General features: G+C 36.7%; 1 protein-coding gene across 7 annotated transcripts in view; it reads right to left on the bottom strand.

The window, feature by feature from the left end:
• Nucleotides 1–8,779, bottom strand: part of subdued (anoctamin 1) — a 54,988-nt gene extending 46,209 nt beyond the window's left edge. For 2 of the 7 annotated variants that reach the window (XM_068370960.1, XM_068370961.1), the window contains exons 1-2: nucleotides 8,671–8,771; nucleotides 1,092–1,190 (exon numbers count right to left, since the gene is read on the bottom strand). In XM_068370960.1, coding sequence (XP_068227061.1) covers nucleotides 1,092–1,184 — 93 coding nt within the window. In that variant the 5' untranslated portion in view covers nucleotides 1,185–1,190; nucleotides 8,671–8,771. Of the gene's footprint in view, nucleotides 1–1,091; nucleotides 1,191–8,666 lie in introns of all 7 variants that reach the window. The other 5 variants (XM_068370957.1, XM_068370962.1, XM_068370959.1 and 2 more) reach the window with 5 other exon arrangements.
• Between the last annotated feature and the right edge of the window lie 9,758 nt (nucleotides 8,780–18,537).

The following is an 18,537-nucleotide window of genomic DNA, read 5'->3' as shown; positions in this document are numbered from 1 at the left end:
ATATTCCAGGAATTATTGGGGAGCTATCAACAAATGGAACCTATTATAACATGTAGAAGGTACATTCTACAAGTAACTATGAATACAAAGAGACTAAAATACAGTATGACAGCTACCCTGTATATCCTTAAAAAAAATCATTATAAATACATCAAGCCACTTAAAATATGCCAATAGTTTTGTAAACTTAGTTGTAACCTTTTAGGATCTAAAAAACTAACAAATTTCAAGTGTCAGTCATATTCATTTAATACATTCCTTTGAAAGCCAATTAATGTTCCTTATAATTAAGCTATATAATAAGCCAGATTATTTCAATCTTTCTTTTGGTTTGCAATAGCCCTTTATATGTACACTTGGCTTCATTAATTCCGGTTCACTTCACGGAACGCTAAGGTGACATCTGACGGTTGTACATTGCAGCAGGTAACGAAGTATTTAGCGTAAGAAAAACTGTTGGAAATGCTGCCTGTAAAACAAAGTCACAGAGCTCATAAACACATGATAATAAACATTTCTATTTATCTTACGAAGTGTTGTATAGGAAAATATTGTTATTGGATTTAAAACATGTTGCAAATTTAATAAAAATGCCTTTAATCATGCGTCTACAAGTTCAGCAACTTTGTTTTAGTTTCTCTTTTGCTAAACAAAGAGTTAAATGCTACAATCGAACAGCTTTCAAAAGTCTCCTTAGTTTACTATGAAGTGTACCGGAATTAAAGAAGCCAACTGTACCAAGTACCTTCACATCGATAAGTCATTATGAGATAAGAATAAAACCAATTTGCATTTGGTGTTGTTCGTAGTCTCGATTTTAAATTCAGATACATAATGTTTCTTCTTTGGCTTTCCCTATTTTAGCTCGGAGAAAATTTTCAGATTCTACATCACATTCAAAACCAAAGGACTGCTTTTTCTTTTCCTTTTTCAAGGAATATAGTTCATCCTCAAGACATCACAGCAGAATCCCTTGCAAAAGGGTTGAAATATAACACAGAGTCAATCAAAATATGAAAAAATATGATTAAAACGACTTACAAAAAATATGCCCGTATCCGGCTAACCGTTACTTGGTTCCGATAACTTACAGAGGTATAGGAAGTAGGGGAGGCTAGGTGCCGTGACGTTCGGTGACTCTGTAGCGGGGTGGAGTATTCGGAGTCACCTCCACTTGTGGACATTACAACCTAGGGACCATCACACAGGTTAGTGCACTCTAGATCAGCACTTCAAAAAAACTTCTTGAGGAAGTAGAAAAAAAAAATGGAAAAAGATATCGATACTCAAGGGATCTCGCTTTACGCACTGTTAATGACGAGGTAGAGAAGGACATTTTTAAATTAAAAAAAAAAATAATCTACAATACTATGCAATTCAGTATATAACGCCAAAGATTTTGAAAATAAAAAATGTATTTCAATAAGCAATATTACCTCAAGCATTTGATTGTACATTTCAAAAGTAATACTGTACTACGTCTAAATTACAATACTGTACTTCTCATATACTTCCATTGTCCACTAATTTAAATACAAAACTCCCGGAGGAGGAACAAAAAAACTGTAGGCTACACTTACAGACCCAAACTACTTAAGCTGCTAAAAAAGATTATAAAATACTACGACTATTCCAAAGCTAAGGAAAAAAATTAAGGCTTGAAAATAATTTTAAGTACTTTAAAGCATCAGATACAAGTTTCCTTCTCCAAATTCTCAAGTTTTTGGTATTCTAAGCGGACCATCAATTAAGCGTAAAAAGAAAGCACCTTATTCCTCACAGATGAGCGTTACCCAAAATAAAGGAGGGGGTTAGGGGATTTAAAATAAATTAATAGCGAAGCAGTTCTTCTAGGACACGCCAAAATCAAACCATTGTTCTCCCATCTTGAGTAGCGCCATAGCTTCTGTACCATGGTCTTCTACTGTCTTGGGTCGGAGTTCTCTTGCTTGAGGGTACACTCGGGCACACAGTTCTATCTAGTTTCTCTTCCTCTTGTTATGTTAAAGTTTTTATAGTTTATATAGGAAATATCTATATCAATGTTTTTTGCTGTTCTTAAAATATTTTTCCTTTCCTCATTGGGCTATTTTCCCAGTTGAAGCCCTTAGGCTTATAGCACCCTGCTTTTCCAACTAGGGTTGTAGCTTAGCTAGTAATAATAATAATGAACGTGACAATATACATATATGCTGCAACAATCCAATATTTTACATATGATAAGATATACATTATAAAGAGCCACTATGATACATTATCCATTTAATCCCAGCAATCTTTCAATAAGTGGATAATAAGACAGGATAAAAGTTAATAAATTAAAATCTAACACAATCGCCAATAAAAATGATATGCTATGAGGATACATAATGCATACAGTACTCCTCCTTTATGGGGGAGTTGTCACCTGTTTGGAATAATAAATGTGCTTTCTTATTACTCATATAACTTGATGGTCTGTCCTTTGAAAGACCAATAAAGACTAATAAAGCAATAGGTTGTACGTTCATCCATAAAATACAAAACGCTTTTATAAAAGGCGTAGTTGCAGTCCAGGACATTGAGAGGCCAGTTAGATTTACAAAGATGATAATTAGCAATAGTTTACCAAAACCCGCTGTTTTTACATTCATTCACAAGTCCCGCTCAAACTCGTTAGTTTCTTTGATCGCTGCAGCCTCACCATCCTTGTGAGCTAAGGATGGGGGTTTTGGGGGAGTATATAGGTCTATCTGCTAAGTCATCAGCAGCCATTGCCTGGCCCTCCTTGATCCTAGCTTAGGTGCTGATGATATGTACAGTATTTATGGAGTCTCTAGGGCATTGTCCTGCTTAATAGGGCAAGGTCACTGTTCCTTGCCTCTGCCCTTCATGAGTAATCTTTAAACCTTTAAACAGAATACAAAGTTTTCTAATAACACAGAATATAAAAACTAACAGAATAATATGAGTTACTATTCAGTTTACAATGACATGGCTCAATTATTCATATTCAAGAGCCATTAAGATTCATATGTTGAAACACCTTTTGTCTTTTGTATTTATTTTCCATTCATTAGTAAATGACATGGCAATTCTTTACTGACTCACCACCATAATTCACAAAGATTACCTATTCAAGTATCGCTCCAACCAATGCTGTCTCCAACAACAATCAAATCCTCTTACAATGTTGAAAAACATTATAGCAAGAGAAGCTACAACTCCAGCTGGGAAAACAGAATGTTACTTAGGACCCAAACAAGGAAAACAGCCTCGTTCAGTATAAAAGAAATGAAAGGGAAGAAATAAGAAAATGATAACAGCGAAATAAACTTGACTGCGTAAAGAAAGATAGAAGGAGAGTATTGGTAATTTTGAAGAAAAAAAATTGACTAAAAATTTAGATGTTCACTATGGAGAAAACCAAAAAGAAATTAATGTTACCATCAAAGGAATGAACTTAAAGCCTGGCATACTTTTCTAAATGCTCTCAAGATGTATATGAAAAGAACAACAAATTAAGATTGAGAGCAAACAACAAAGGATGACTGGTCAGATATGACAGAATAATCAGACATACGGAAAAATTATAAACTTAGATAAGAGAACGTTGAAGACTCCTCAACAAAGGGGGACTGAAATATAATGCATGATCAACAATTTAAAGAAATAAAACATTTAACAATAAGAAATAAAGAATAGAGTAGGAAGTCAGGATGTTAACCCTTTTACCCCCAGGCTATTTGGAAATTTCCAACCCTTAACCCCCAGGGGGTTATTTTTTTCAAGCACATTTTGCAGTATATTTCTTTTAAATTGCTCTAACAGCCTTAATTTTCGTCATAGAGAGGTCAAGTTGGTCTCATTCTCTTGGAAAATGCCTGAAGTTTCTCAAAAATTTATCAACAATATGCAAAAAAAAATTTAAATAGCAGTTTTTTGCAAGGACGTACCGGTACGTCCATGGGGGTAAAGGGATGAGTTTTGTGAAACGTACCAGTACGTCCTTTGGGGGTAAAAGGGTTAAGAGAACCTTTTAACAGGCTGAAAATTCTATATAAAGAAATAAATCAATAAACCAACAATGCATCTCCAAAGTCTGACCGAGATCACTTGGGACACAAAAAGAAAACCAGAATGTCAAATGATTTCACCCCATCAACATAATCAGAGCAAAATGCATTCATCAAGTCAATGACCCTCTTGGTAATAGTGAGGACTCCCACTGTTAATTATCTCATTTGCAATTCTAACTGGCCTCTTACCGCCTTGGACAGCCGCTCAACCTCTGTAAAACAATCATTTGTATTTTGAGAATGAAACGTTTTATTTTTACGTAATGGTTTAGATAAGCTATCAAAATGCGGATGATCCCGGATTTTGAAAAAAGCATAAAATGGAAGCAAATTTAATTCTGTACAGCAATTAATATTGTTAAGAGAAAAACAAATTATGTGGGGAAGCCTCCAACATGCGCGTCCGTTAATTTTTCGATGGCTTCCGAAGTTCTGTGCAAAATGGTATTACAATATAGCTTATTTACAACCTTATATCTAAATAATTTTTTTGTGCTTTACACTTCAAAGAATTCATATATATACAAGAAAATAAAAAAATACCTTCATAGTATTTATAGCCAAATAAACAGTATCATCATCGTGGAATTTCAACAAACCGTGTGGAGAAAAGACAAGAACACTCAGACAAATCCTATTTATTTTCATAAGAAGAGGAACTACCTTTTCAGCTGTGTATGAAATACCTTAAATAAAAGCAAGTGTATAAAAACATAATCAATATGTTGCCTCCAGTTACTTTATTAAAAAAGGACAAACGTTTTTCAGCCAAGTAACGAGACTGTTCGTTAGTACAGCCCAGTGAAACCGCATCCAAGTTAGGGATGAGGTTGTCAGCACCATATGATATTTCGTGCGGCTCCAACAGATGTTTGAAACATACCAAGTTGTAATGATTCTCAAAACAAATTGTAGTGTTTCTCACAAGAAATGATTAAACGCAACTCCTAAACCTACACTGAAAATAAGCTTCCCTTAAATTTCCCACTGAAGGGAATAAATCTCGGTGCAGTTACTACGTAATTTGTTTACAAACAATTTTTCAACACAGTTCATAAAACCATATCCTACTGATGAATTAGCAACGTAACTTTACAATACAGTAGTGTATTGCAAAACGGGTTAGCTACGGTTCAATACAGTAGGGAGTATTTTGGCCATGGGAAGATATTACGTTACGCACTTATCAATTCCTTCTCTTGCATTCGAATAACCCAACTTTGTGGGCCCATAAAGGACTAGCTCTAAGCACAATAAGCTGTAAACTACTGGTGTATAGTTAACTTGCCAGTTCCTATAACTTTTACAGTAATAAGAAAAGATATTCAAATGTGAATAGTAGAGCACTGAGCAGCAGAGATCAGTGGTAGAGAGCCGAATTGGTATTCACGAGCTCGGGGGGAGGTGGGGGACAGCATAATCAATTTTTTTATATATTAAACTGTGTTGAAATAACTTTGTACCAGAAAGCACTTTGAATGTATCCTTTCCGACTACAGTACCATAAACACAAGATTGGTACAGTAGTTTAGTGCTATTTCTTTACAAACTATGCAGCAGCTAACAAAATTAACTGATGGAGGACTAACTAGTCTAAACTAAGATTATAACGGAACTTGGACAATAATCCTTTCCCACCAAAAGGTGTGCAAATGCATACAAAACTGTTAAATCAAAATTCCTTCTAAGAGGTCCTACAAAGACTTAACCAACCAAAAGTTGTACATTCACTCAAAACTGAGGCTCTAAAATGATAACCATAAGTGAAAGCTATACAGTAAACTACTAGCACTTTCGACATCTACAGAAATCTAGCCACACTGTAAGATAACATCCATGTGTTGCACGGGCAGAAGAGAACCCCGTAAAGAATGTGGCTTGACATATGACAAGCGAGCAATATGTGGCGTGAAAAGCCGAATGCCTTGGAAGGCATACCACAAAATGATTGTGAAGGTCCTGTATAGAGTATAGTTCCACTGCAGAATAGGACCAGAAAAGCAGCCCTTAAAGTAAAGTAAAAGTAAGTAAAAGTACAGGAGTCTGGTTTCAGTTCTGGTATCATCCGAAGAGATGCCCATGAGAACATCAGACGGGGAAGCCCAGCCCAATAGGGAGCCAAAGTCTGACATCAAATTACCACGCGCTGGTTCACAACAAGTGCTTCAGGAGATCACAGACCTAGGAACTTGCTAGTGTTCTGACACAGCCATTGTTTAACTTGACTTTTCCAGTCACTATCCCATTTGAATAAGAAAAGGACAATATGTGATCCGAATTGTAGTGGTTTTAACATACTTTATGTACTTTTGATCATCAGAAAAGCAGTAAACCAACTACATTATGCTAAAAGCAAGCATCCTATTTAAGGAGGCTTCTGAACAATGTTTGCATTTGAACCAGTTTAGCTGTTGCCATAGTAACTGACGTCATGACTTTGGCTCCCTATTGCAATACCCAACCAGAGCAGTATCCTCCCCAGTGAAGAGATTAAACTCACAGTCCCAGGGCTGGGATCGATCTGTTGCCTTGCGAATGTAACGCGCAAATCTGGTAAACGTAGGCAAGTCTCTACTTGGATCTTTACGTAGAGTCACGGATGGTTGAATTTAACTCTATTTGTATTTATAACACTTGGAGTACATTAATGAAACAGTAGTGTATGTCTCATATGATATTGTGTTCATAATTGTGTAACTCACAACGTCTTAGTAATAATACTATACCCTGCTGATTTAAAGATCACAATAGAAAAAAAAAAATGGAATATAAAACAATATAGTGAACATAATTCACTGTTTTAAAAATGCTCGAATTTTTCTTCTATAGTTTTAGTGTTTTACAATTTATTTGCATTTAAGTGATAAAATTAAATGCCACACTAATTAGTATGACTAAGAATGATAAAAAAAAGTTCATCAATATATATTTACGGATAAAAATGTAATAAAATAAAAAAAATATAGCCCTAACTAACGTGGAACAAATACTGCAAGCGACTTTTACAACTATTCGTTGACAAATTTAATTCCAGATAACATACAGTTTAAAATATACATTAAGGATCATGATGTAGAATTTTACTGGATAAATAAAAAAGGAGACACTCCAAATAAAAATAAATTAAAAAACAAATTATAAATTTTCCCAAATAAAAAAAAAATATCTATTTTTGTAAACAAGTAATTCAGATTTTCCAAGTCTTTAAACATTGCTATAAATTCAATTTCTCTACCAATTTGTCGAAATTAAATTACCATTATCCAATATAGGTATACTAAAACTAAAATATCTCTATTCAGTGCTATGCTATCATTCTATGAGATGACTGCGTGGATAACTGTAGGCAATAATATACAAAGTTCTCTAGAGATTATATTATGTCCCTATGTCATTTCTGCATTTATGATTTCATCTGATTTGTTACATAAATATTAACCTAACCGGCAAGCCTACATATGTCAATTATGGAATAATAAAATGACTTATTTACGTCAATTATAATTTACAGACCAGCGTGTTATAACAGCAACTATATTGAACATACCATAATATATATAATCGTTAATAGCCATAACTAGGATTATGAAATAGCCAAAAATATATGCTTAACCTAGCTAGTATAAGGTTAAATTAATCTTATTATAATAGCATAGAAAAGAACCTTTAATAAGAAATGTTTATTTCTTGAAGGAAACATGAAATATTAAGTTTTTTATACATTGGAAGTAGCCGGGGGTTTTTTTATCGGTTTCTTGAAGGAAACCTGAAATATTAATAGTTTTTTTTTACATAGGAAGTAGCCGGGGTTTTTTTTATCGGTTTCTTGAAGGAAACCTGAAATATTAATATTTTTTTTTTTACATTGGAAGTAGCCGGGGTTTTTTTTATCGGTTTCTTGAAGGAAACCTGAAATATTAATAGTTTTTTATACATTGGAAGTAGCCGGGGTTTTTTTACGAGCGAAATTTAGGTCAAAATAGCCAGATAGTTCGACGAGACACAAGTACGGCAAGAATGTTAATAAGATAATAGCATTAACAGCTTCATTATATCTATCTGACGAGACATTTCCATGGAAATGCCCTTTGAAAGACAGTCACAGAACTGCCATAACTAGGATTATGAAATAGCCAAAAAATATGCTTAACCTAGCGAGTATAAGGTTAAATTAATCTTATTATAATAGCATAGAAAAGAACCTTTAATAAGAAATGTTTATTTCTTGAAGGAAACCTTAAATAATAAGTTTTTTACATTGGAAGTAGCCGGGGTTTTTTTTATCGGGCGAAATTTAGGTCAAAATAGCCAGATAGTTCGACGAGACACAAGTACGGCAAGAATGTTAATAAGATATACAGCATTAACAGCGTCATTATATCTATCTGACGAGACATTTCCTTGGAAATGCCATTCGAAAGACAGTCACAGAAATTATTTCCCCCTTAGGACCGCCACGCCTCCTCCTATACCCTTAAAATGTAGCCACAACCAAAACATTTGCCAAGAAAAAGGGGGCTTGACTCTACCCAATATATCTATCCATGCAATTAATATAATTCCGAAGGGATTAATCTCACACCGAGAAGGCGAAAGCACAGGCATTACCTACAGGTGAGAGAGTGGCTAAATTGGAGGAGATATCACCACACACACGTCCTTGATTACAGAACCACAGGATGGAGGGAGGTAAGACACCACGTCATTCACTCACTGGTGTTAGGATCATACTGACTCACTTTCGCTACCAAGAAGAAGATGAGGAGTTTAGTTGCCAGTTTGTTGATTTATGTTCTCAAAAACCATTCAATATTCGTAATTAATAGGTTATATATGAAATATTAGACCAATTTCCGTGTTTAATATTATATAAACGGCAGATTTAAAACGTCTGTATAATACTTAAAGCCATTTAGAAAAATAAAAATAAATAGCTGGCAACTTTTTGAGGAAGATCACTCGAGACTTCATTTTTTGTACGCTGTCTTTCGCGAAGCGATACTACTGTTTTAAGACATTTTATCATACCAGAATATACTAATAAATTAACATATATTAGTTATATTCAAAGAATAAAACTTATTATAGTCTAGAAACCCTTACGGCCTGGATATCATCAGTCCCATGATACTTCACAATATGTACGATCTCCTTAGCGAGGCCATGTCAGCCAGTTTGCCACCGACAAAATCAAATTTTCCTGATTTTACCGAGATTTTTCCAATATGTCATTTACAATTTAAATATAACTACTAATTCTTGTCTGATTTATAATTTAATAATGCTAGAAAACTGCGCCTTGCTTATTTGAAATGAGTTGTATTTCGTTTGTTGTGATGAGAGTAACAATTGTGTCATGGTTATTTTTGGCATTTTTTTATTAACATGGCATTTAATATCAATTAAATGACAAATTATACTACTATGGCTATTAATAACCATTATATGGCTATTAATGACCTTTATTTACTAAATATCGTCTATTATCTTTTAATATAAAACAGAAATAAAGTTATATAAACATTTTTTTGTATGGTTAAACTTGTGGTTACAATGACCCTTTTTATTTAATATCAATTATGTCATCCTTATGACATATTATACTACTATAGCTATTACTAACCATTATATGGCTATCACTGACCTTTATTTACTAAATATTGTCTATCATCTTTTAATATAAAACGTTAGAAATAAAGAGAAATAAAGTTATATAAACATTTTTTTTTTGTATGGTTAAACTTGTGGTTACAATGACGTCCCTAAAATACGTTTTCAATAGATTTAAGAATGAATTAATCTAATATAAGAACCAATTTAATCTTAAACCATCGCATGACCTTTGACCTTTGAAGCCTTAGCTGTTTTAAATCCCCTCAACTGACACTGTGGCAGTGCCACTCCCTTAAAAAGAAAATAAAAACGCTTTTTTATCTCGAAGATGTGTGGCTATATATATATATATATATATATATACTGTATATATATATATATATGGTGGAGAATTTTTTAATGGTTACGTTCTGAGTGGGAACTTAGTCCGGGAAAGTCTCCTTATAACAGTTACACAAAGTTCAACAGGGGAGGATAGGAGCACTTACTCTCGGGGCACAAACACCCTGCTAATACTTTACTGTCACAATTCACAAACCAACACTCTACATACAAAAGGGGGAAATTTTACTGTCCAGAGGCCTAAGCACTCCACACGATTTGAAATAATTTATGGCCTACTCTAGCTTTGTCAGGTCTATAGTCATTTCATTCTCAGGCTCTGTTTCGATTCCGTCCCAGTGACCCCAATGAGATGCTGGACAGTTATTTTACGTTAATGTAAGGTAGACAAAATCCAAAATGGGAGCAGTGATGTAAAGTAGTTTAAAAGTTTAAAGATAAGGATCTTTACCTTCGAAGCAAATATATTAATGCAAAGTACCTCGCTGTTACCACCTATAGACTTACTCTTTAAATATTGGGTATTTTGTCCCGTAATCAACTATTCATTTCACACATTGAAATAAATGAGGGAGCAAAAATACTAAGGAGGTTTGATTAACCTAATAATGATTTATTTCACAAATTTACATAAAAGAAACGGACATCTTAACAAAGGCAAAAAATGGTATAAAAAGAAAGCAATTCAAAATGATGAAAATTAGTTAGTTAGACACGTGGTCTACAATAATCAAAATCAAAATGGGGTCTGGCACGTGGCCCACGTGACCCAGAGACTATGCTAGTCTCAAACCAAAATGATAACGAAAAAATATTTACACACAATCCCACCGCACACAGTCCGAATAGTGTAATTAGCCAGGTACCCTATCAAGTTAAAATTAGTCTAAGCTAATAAAGAATGGGGGAAAACTAAATGGCCATTGATGTAGTACCTGCACTCCTTTGAAGTTTAGTCCTATGCCCGAGATAGCTGTTGACCTGGTTGTTGCACTAATTGGCACGCTGCACTCTTGCCTGGCTCACCCCAAGAATTCTCACTGTGGCTGCAACTAGGTACACCAGGGTCCTCTTCTTCTCAATCTCTCCGACCGGCAGCAAGCTTTTGTGAGTCGAGTTTTGGGAGAGAGGGTGCGAGGGGTGAGCCAGAAGCACGGACTCAATGACCAGGCAGGTCAGCAAGCTAGGACAGTTTCTTCTAGAATGCGAGCCGACACTACGGTCGAAGAGATCACCTGGCTTCACCTTGCCAAACAAGTGACGGTCATGAAGCGCACGGTAATCCATTGGGGTTGCCATATCGGGACTTAAGGACAGGGCAATATATTGTTGAAAGGAGTGCAGAGGAGGCAGGATTTTGTACTAAATACTCAGATAAATCTTGCTGCTCTGAGGGAGGTTATATATACAATAATCCTACCTATTCTGGCTTACTAAAAATAATATTTTAAATGATTAATTAGCAATGGACTGGTACGATGGGCATACATCTTAAAATTAACAAACCTTAATTGGTATTGAGAAATATAAGATGCATTAATTCAGCAGTATTGGAATTTATATAAAATGTGCAGTTTACGAATTTAATCTCGACCCATGTAGTTTAAGGAAAGAACCAACATACGCCGTGGTTACACTAAGGCCCTCTAACGTGCGTATCTACGCTGTGACGTCACGAGCATGGCGTGCGCCACTGTCAACAAGTTTAGGTTAGTCCTCCCTATTTTTCGTTAAAGAAAACTAGATGTAGGAGAGAATGTTTAAGGGGTAGCTATAGTATTAGTAGAAGAGAGCTAAAAATACGATTAAAAGAAGAAGAGTGAAGAAAATTCTTCACACCCTGGGGATAAAGGGGAGAAAAAAGGGAGAGGGGTTAGTTCCGGCAAATGTGATTCAACTACTTGTTAGTATGAGTGAGATAAGGATACTGGCTGAATGATGAGTGAAGTTGTTCTTCACATCATCGTCCGTTTAAAGTTAACAAAACGCCTTTAACGTTAATTGAAATCAATTGAATCAAAAGTTATACTTTCACGTGAATTTGGGGAAAATTGGACCACGCAGGCAATGCTTCACGGAAGCGCTAAGTTAAGCATATGATCAGTTTTAACTTTAAACGTACGATGCAATAATAACAGAACGATTAAAAGTACTCAATTCTTCCCACCCTAGGGGTACGGATAGAGCAAACAAAACGTAAGCCAATTACGGTCGATTTCAGCAACAAGTAAGGCCAAATGACAAATTAAAAATTATGGGGGTGAATCCCAATCCCGGTCTGACACCCAACGTTTTACATTAAATGATTTTACAAAGAAAATTACTGGCGTAATGAAAACTTTGTATTCATCGCCTGACAAAAGGAGAAAAGTTACTTCCTTCTCGGCGTTTAAAGGTAAAAGGTTATTTGGCACTAGCATGAATGATAAACTGGGACAAACTAGGTCCATGGGGACATCGTCTTTCTGACAACTAAGGTCTTGGATGTCATCTTCAAGGGAAACGTTTAAGATGGGAACATAAAAAACAAAACTTAATTTCAGCACGAGCTGAAGGATGTCAGGGGGATTAAGGCAACATGACAGGTTGTCAAGGCAAAAATTAAATTTACGTTTTAAAGTTAAAGCATGGGACTGACCGAAAAAATGCTGCTGTACGACTTGGCAATAATAATAAATGCTTACAGTTGCGCCATATAAAAGTGAATGAAAATAATGAATGGCGTTCAATGTACCGTTATCCTTAAGCAAAGTTATTTGTAAACAGGCTCTTAGCTCCGGTACTAGGTCTACATGTGTGACCTTCGCTAAATCCACCGTCAGTGCACAAGGTTCATTTCTGACAACTAAAGTCTCAACCTTGCGATCACACGACTCTTTCTGAGGGCTGATTTCAAATCCTGACGGGGATGTCTTAGCGTCGACACGGGTTGGAGCGGAAGTTACTGGCTTAAAGACAGGACGATCAGGCAACGTGGGCACTGGTCCATGGAATGGTACGGTTTTGGTGACTGAGTTTACCGGTACAGGCCTCTGCTGGCCATCACGCACACGGTTAAGTTGTGTGGTATTTGAGCTACCACGAGGGGGGTCCATGACAAGACAATGAACGGTATTTCCTCCGGGACGGACTGTCACCGGCGGCAAAGACAAAGGGGGTTGAGGGCGATGAAACGCTGGTGGCTTAAGGTTCGGAGATGAGGACGGAGCACGTGAGACTGACACAAAATTACTAGTCGTATGCCACGTTGGCAACATAGTATTGAAATGTGATGATTTTACTGGTTGGGGAATTGAGACAAAATTATGAACATTGTGCGTTGACTGCTAATATATTAGAAGTTTCAATTAGGGAACGTGTCACTGAAGGTGTTGCACTCGAAAAAGAACAAGATTGATTATCTTTAATTATCAAATTAGGATGAGCCATGAGGCTATTAAAAGCAATCTCAACTTTACTCGACCAGGCAGCAAGTACGGGATAATTTGATTTAACAATGGGATGGTCGTAATGACGTCTCCAAAATTCTTGTAATTACAAAGTTCATCTCTTACTTTACCAATAAGGGTTTTAAAATGATTTACGGCTTCTGGACCCATGCTGGGAAAATCTACAGAAGCAAGAGCATGAAGTGCTATGTCTGCGTCCTCACACACAAAGGTGAATGTCAACTCCTGTTCCTTAAGCCTAGCGTTAATCTCCTCGGGGCTAAGCGTTTTCGCCTTAGGCGTTGGAGGGATGTTTACGTTACTAGTGAAGTCCGCCATCTTGGAATGACCACGTTTTGATGAACGGATTCGTAAAACAAAACAAGGGATAAATCTGAATTTTAAAGGAATGTAAAAATGAAACTTTACAAATTTACAAGGTTGATAATTAAACATTTAAATTTACTCATGATGAGAAAAAATGGTTAAATGGACAAAAAAACATATAAATCATGAAATTACTTTAAAATTCAAAGTGACCGGGTCCAACAAAGCAGACGATGCCCAGGTCACGTGACTTTAGACTTTACTAAACAGAATTATTTACGCGAGTGGCGATAATGAATAATTAAGTTACTTTAAAGTGAAACATATTAGAAAGCACATGCTTATGAATGCAAAGATTGAAGTTAAAAGTTAAAATAACAGGTCGAGGCTGACACTGTTGTGACGATTTCACAATTACGGGCGCACTAAGGCGACCACTGAACTACTCAAAATGTAGATTGGCGCACAAGGCAGCGACTTTAAAGAGCACTCTCGTGGAGGCTAAACAAATATAGAATTTCCCTCACGCGGAGGTAAAACAAAAATATCCTCGCTAAAGGACAAAAACAATATTTCCTCGCTAAAGGAACTTAAATGAACTACACGAAGTTATTTACTTACGGTAGCAAACAATACGAACCCTTAGTTTGGGCTGTAAACAAGATCCGCCATCTTGGAACAAACACGTGGAATGAAACGGACTTGGGGGTTAAGTTTCTACGTTACTCGTAAGAACACTTGAAATTATGTTGCACCAATTCGCTCTGTAGGACAAGGACACGTGCTAGGTATACGGGAAACTTTAGTTAAAAAAGGTAAGGTTGGTTAGGGAAGGTAAATGACACAAAGGAAGGTAGACCAAGGTACAAAATGTTACAAATTAGATGCTTAGCTAGCAAAATTAGTTGACAGGACGAGTACACCGGCGCTCTAGCTGAGCAGTAAACACGGGCGTCTGAACAACAAAAAACCTTAGTTCAAGTAGCTTAGAACTTTCTGGTATAAGTGGATTCCGCCACACACGTGGGTGAACGGATCCGAGACAAAGTGAAGTTCCTACGACAAATTCTAGTCTTTCTGTAGAGAACATTCAAGCAACAAATTAACCTGGTTACGTAGCTCTTTCCTTAAACACGTGGTCGATACAAAAAGATCATGTTGATTACAAATTTCTCTTCCCAATTAAAGTCTGGGCATTACACATTCGACAAACTGGCTGTGTGCGTGTGGGTAAGTGATATAGCGAGTTACTATATGCTTAATCAAGCTGATTAATTACGTTAATGCTTCACAAGTCAAAGGTAAAGGATCCGGTTCGAAGGACCACTCGTGTGGAGAATTTTTTAATGGTTACGTTCTGAGTGGGAACTTAGTCCGGGAAAGTCTCCTTATAACAGTTACACAAAGTTCAACAGGGGAGGGATAGGAGCACTTATTAACTCGACTCACAAAAGCTTGCTGCCGGTCGGAGAGATTGAGAAGAAGAGGACCCTGGTGTACCTAGTTGCAGCCACAGTGAGAATTCTTGGGGTGAGCCAGGCAGAGAGTGCAGCGTGCCAATTAGTGCAACAACCAGGTCAACAGCTATCTCGGGCATAGGACTAAACTTCAAAGGAGTGCAGGTACTACATCAATGGCCATTTAGTTTTCCCCCATTCTTTATTAGCTTAGACTAATTTTAACTTGATAGGGTACCTGGCTAATTACACTATTCGGACTGTGTGCGGTGGGATTGTGTGTAAATATTTTTTCGTTATCATTTTGGTTTGAGACTAGCATAGTCTCTGGGTCACCGTGGGCCACGTGCCAGACCCCATTTGATTTTGATTATTGTAGGACCACGTGTCTAACTAACTAATTTTCATCATTTTGAATTGCTTTCTTTTTATACCATTTTTTGCCTTTGTTAAGATGTCCGTTTCTTTTATGTAAATTTGTGAAATAAATCATTATTAGGTTAATCAAACTCCTTAGTATTTTTGCTCCCTCATTTATTTCAATGTGTGAAATGAATAGTTGATTACGGACAAAATACCCAATATTTAAAGAGTAAGTCTATAGGTGGTAACAGCGAGGTACTTTGCATTAATATATTTGCTTCGAAGGTAAAGATCCTTATCTTTAAACTTTTAAACTACTTTACATCACTGCTCCCATTTTGGATTTTGTCTACCTTACATTAACGTAAAATAACTGTCCAGCATCTCATTGGGGTCACTGGGACGGAATCGAAACAGAGCCTGAGAATGAAATGACTATAGACCTGACAAAGCTAGAGTAGGCCATAAATTATTTCAAATCGTGTGGAGTGCTTAGGCCTCTGGACAGTAAAATTTCCCCCTTTTGTATGTAGAGTGTTGGTTTGTGAATTGTGGACAGTAAAGTATTAGCAGGGTGTTTGTGCCCCGAGAGTAAGTGCTCCTATCCTCCCCTGTTGAACTTTGTGTAACTGTTTATAAGGAGACTTTCCGGACTAAGTTCCCACTCAGAAGCGTAACCATTAAAAAATTCTCCACACGAGTGGTTAATCTCAAAACGCAAAAAATTGTATAGAAAAAAATATATACACACAATCCCACCGCACACAGTCCGAATAGTGTAATTAGCCAGGTACCCTATAAAGTTAAAATTAGTCTAAGCTAATGAAAAATGGGGGAAAACTAAATGGCCATTGATGTAGTACCTGCACTCCTTTGAAGTTTAGTCCTATGCCCGAGATAGCTGTTGACCTGGTTGTTGCACTAATTGGCACGCTGCACTCTTGCCTGGCTCACCCCAAGAATTCTCACTGTGGCTGCAACTAGGTACACAGGGACCTCTTCTCAATCTCTCCGACCGGCAGCAACAGGACTCGTTGGTGAGACACGTTTTGGGAGAGAGGGTGCGAGGGGTGAGCCAGCAGTGGCCGGGTTCAATGACCAGGCAGGTCAGCAGGCCAGGGCAGCTTTTCGTCGAATGCACTCGACACTACGGTCGAAGAGATCACCTGGCTTCACCTTGCCAAACAAGTGACGGTCATGAAGCGCACGGTAATCCATTGGGGTTGCCATATCGGGACTTAAGGACAGGGCAATAGATTGTTGAAAGGAGTGCAGAGGAGGCAGGATTTTGTACTAAATACTCAGATAAATCTTGCTGCTCTGAGGGAGGTTATATATACAATAATCCTACCTATTCTGGCTTACTAAAAATAATATTTTAAATGATTAATTAGCAATGGACTGGTACGATGGGCATACATCTTAAAATTAACAAACCTTAATTGGTATTGAGAAATATAAGATGCATTAATTCAGCAGTATTGGGAATTTATATAAAATGTTGCAGTTTACGAATTTAATCTCGACCCATGTAGTTTAAGGAAAGAACCAACATACGCCGTGGTTACACTAAGGCCCTCTAACGTGCGTATCTACGCTGTGACGTCACGAGCATGGCGTGCGCCACTGTCAACAAGTTTAGGTTTGTCCTCCCTATTTTTCGTTAAAGAAAACTAGATGTAGGAGAGAATGTTTAAGGGGTAGCTATAGTATTAGTAGAAGAGAGCTAAAAATACGATTAAAAGAAGAAGAGTGAAGAAAATTCTTCACATATATATATATATATATATATATATACTGTATATATATATATATATATATATATATTCTTTTCTTTTGCAAGCGTAATAACTTAAAAAAGTTACGCAAAAAGCAGAAATAAATATCTAAATTACATATATTTTTATATAGGGGAATATGAATGCACCAGCCACCCGTTCAGATACTACCACTAGAAAGTTATTGGGTTCTTTGACTGGCCAGACTACTACATTGGATCCCTCTCTCTGGTTACGGATCATTTTCTTTGCCTACACATACAGCTAATAGTCTGGCCTATTCTTTATACATTTTCTTCTTTCCTTATACACTTGACAACACTAGGATAACAGAAAAATTCCTCTTCACTTAAGGGGCTAACTACTATACTATAATTATTCAGTGGCGACTTTCCTCTTGGTAAGGGTAGAAGAGAGACTTTAGCTATGGTAAGCAGCTCTTTCAAGAGAAGGGTACTCTAAAATCAAACTATTGTTCTCAAGCCTTGGATAGCGCCCTAGCCTCCATACCATGGTCTTCCACTATGTTGGGTTAGAGTTCTCTTGCTTGAGGGTACACTCAGGCACACTATTCTATCTATTTCCTAATTTCCTTTCCTCACTGGGCTATTTTCCCTATGGAGCTCTTGGCTTGTAGCATCCTGCATTTTCCCTACTAGGGTTGTAGCTTAGCTAGCAATAGTAATAATAATATTAATCAATTAGGGAAAAGTCATTGCACACAAATATCTATGTTACTGTACTTCAATCATTGTTATATGCTGATGGTTTGGTAGTTACATGAGAAACTGAAGAAGAATTTCTGAGAAGGATAAAAGAGTGGTAGGCAGTCACTGTAGGCCTAAATGGGGTTGGTGGGGGAGAGCTAGGGCATGTTGACAAAGTAGAAGAGGCTCAGATTTAGAACTACTACAGAATTTCCAATTCTTAGGGTCATTTCCAAGCCTGGAAGGGGGAGGGAGTGACTTTGTAAAGGTATGTTTGAAAGTGGGTAAATACAGCTTGGAGAGAATGCAGTATTACAGTGATGACAGTATTAGACCATAAATGAGGAGACCAAATAACATTGGATAGGGAGTCTACATTTCAGTGGACAATGACAGAGCCTTAAACCTCTATCACGCCTAAACACGGATGGCTGCGAATAGAGCATCCGCTGAGATCCGCGATT

This window comes from Palaemon carinicauda, chromosome 3 (assembly GCF_036898095.1).
Source record: "Palaemon carinicauda isolate YSFRI2023 chromosome 3, ASM3689809v2, whole genome shotgun sequence".
Classification (NCBI taxonomy): Eukaryota; Metazoa; Arthropoda; class Malacostraca; order Decapoda; family Palaemonidae; genus Palaemon; species Palaemon carinicauda.
This window is presented reverse-complemented; position numbering and strand designations above follow the sequence as displayed.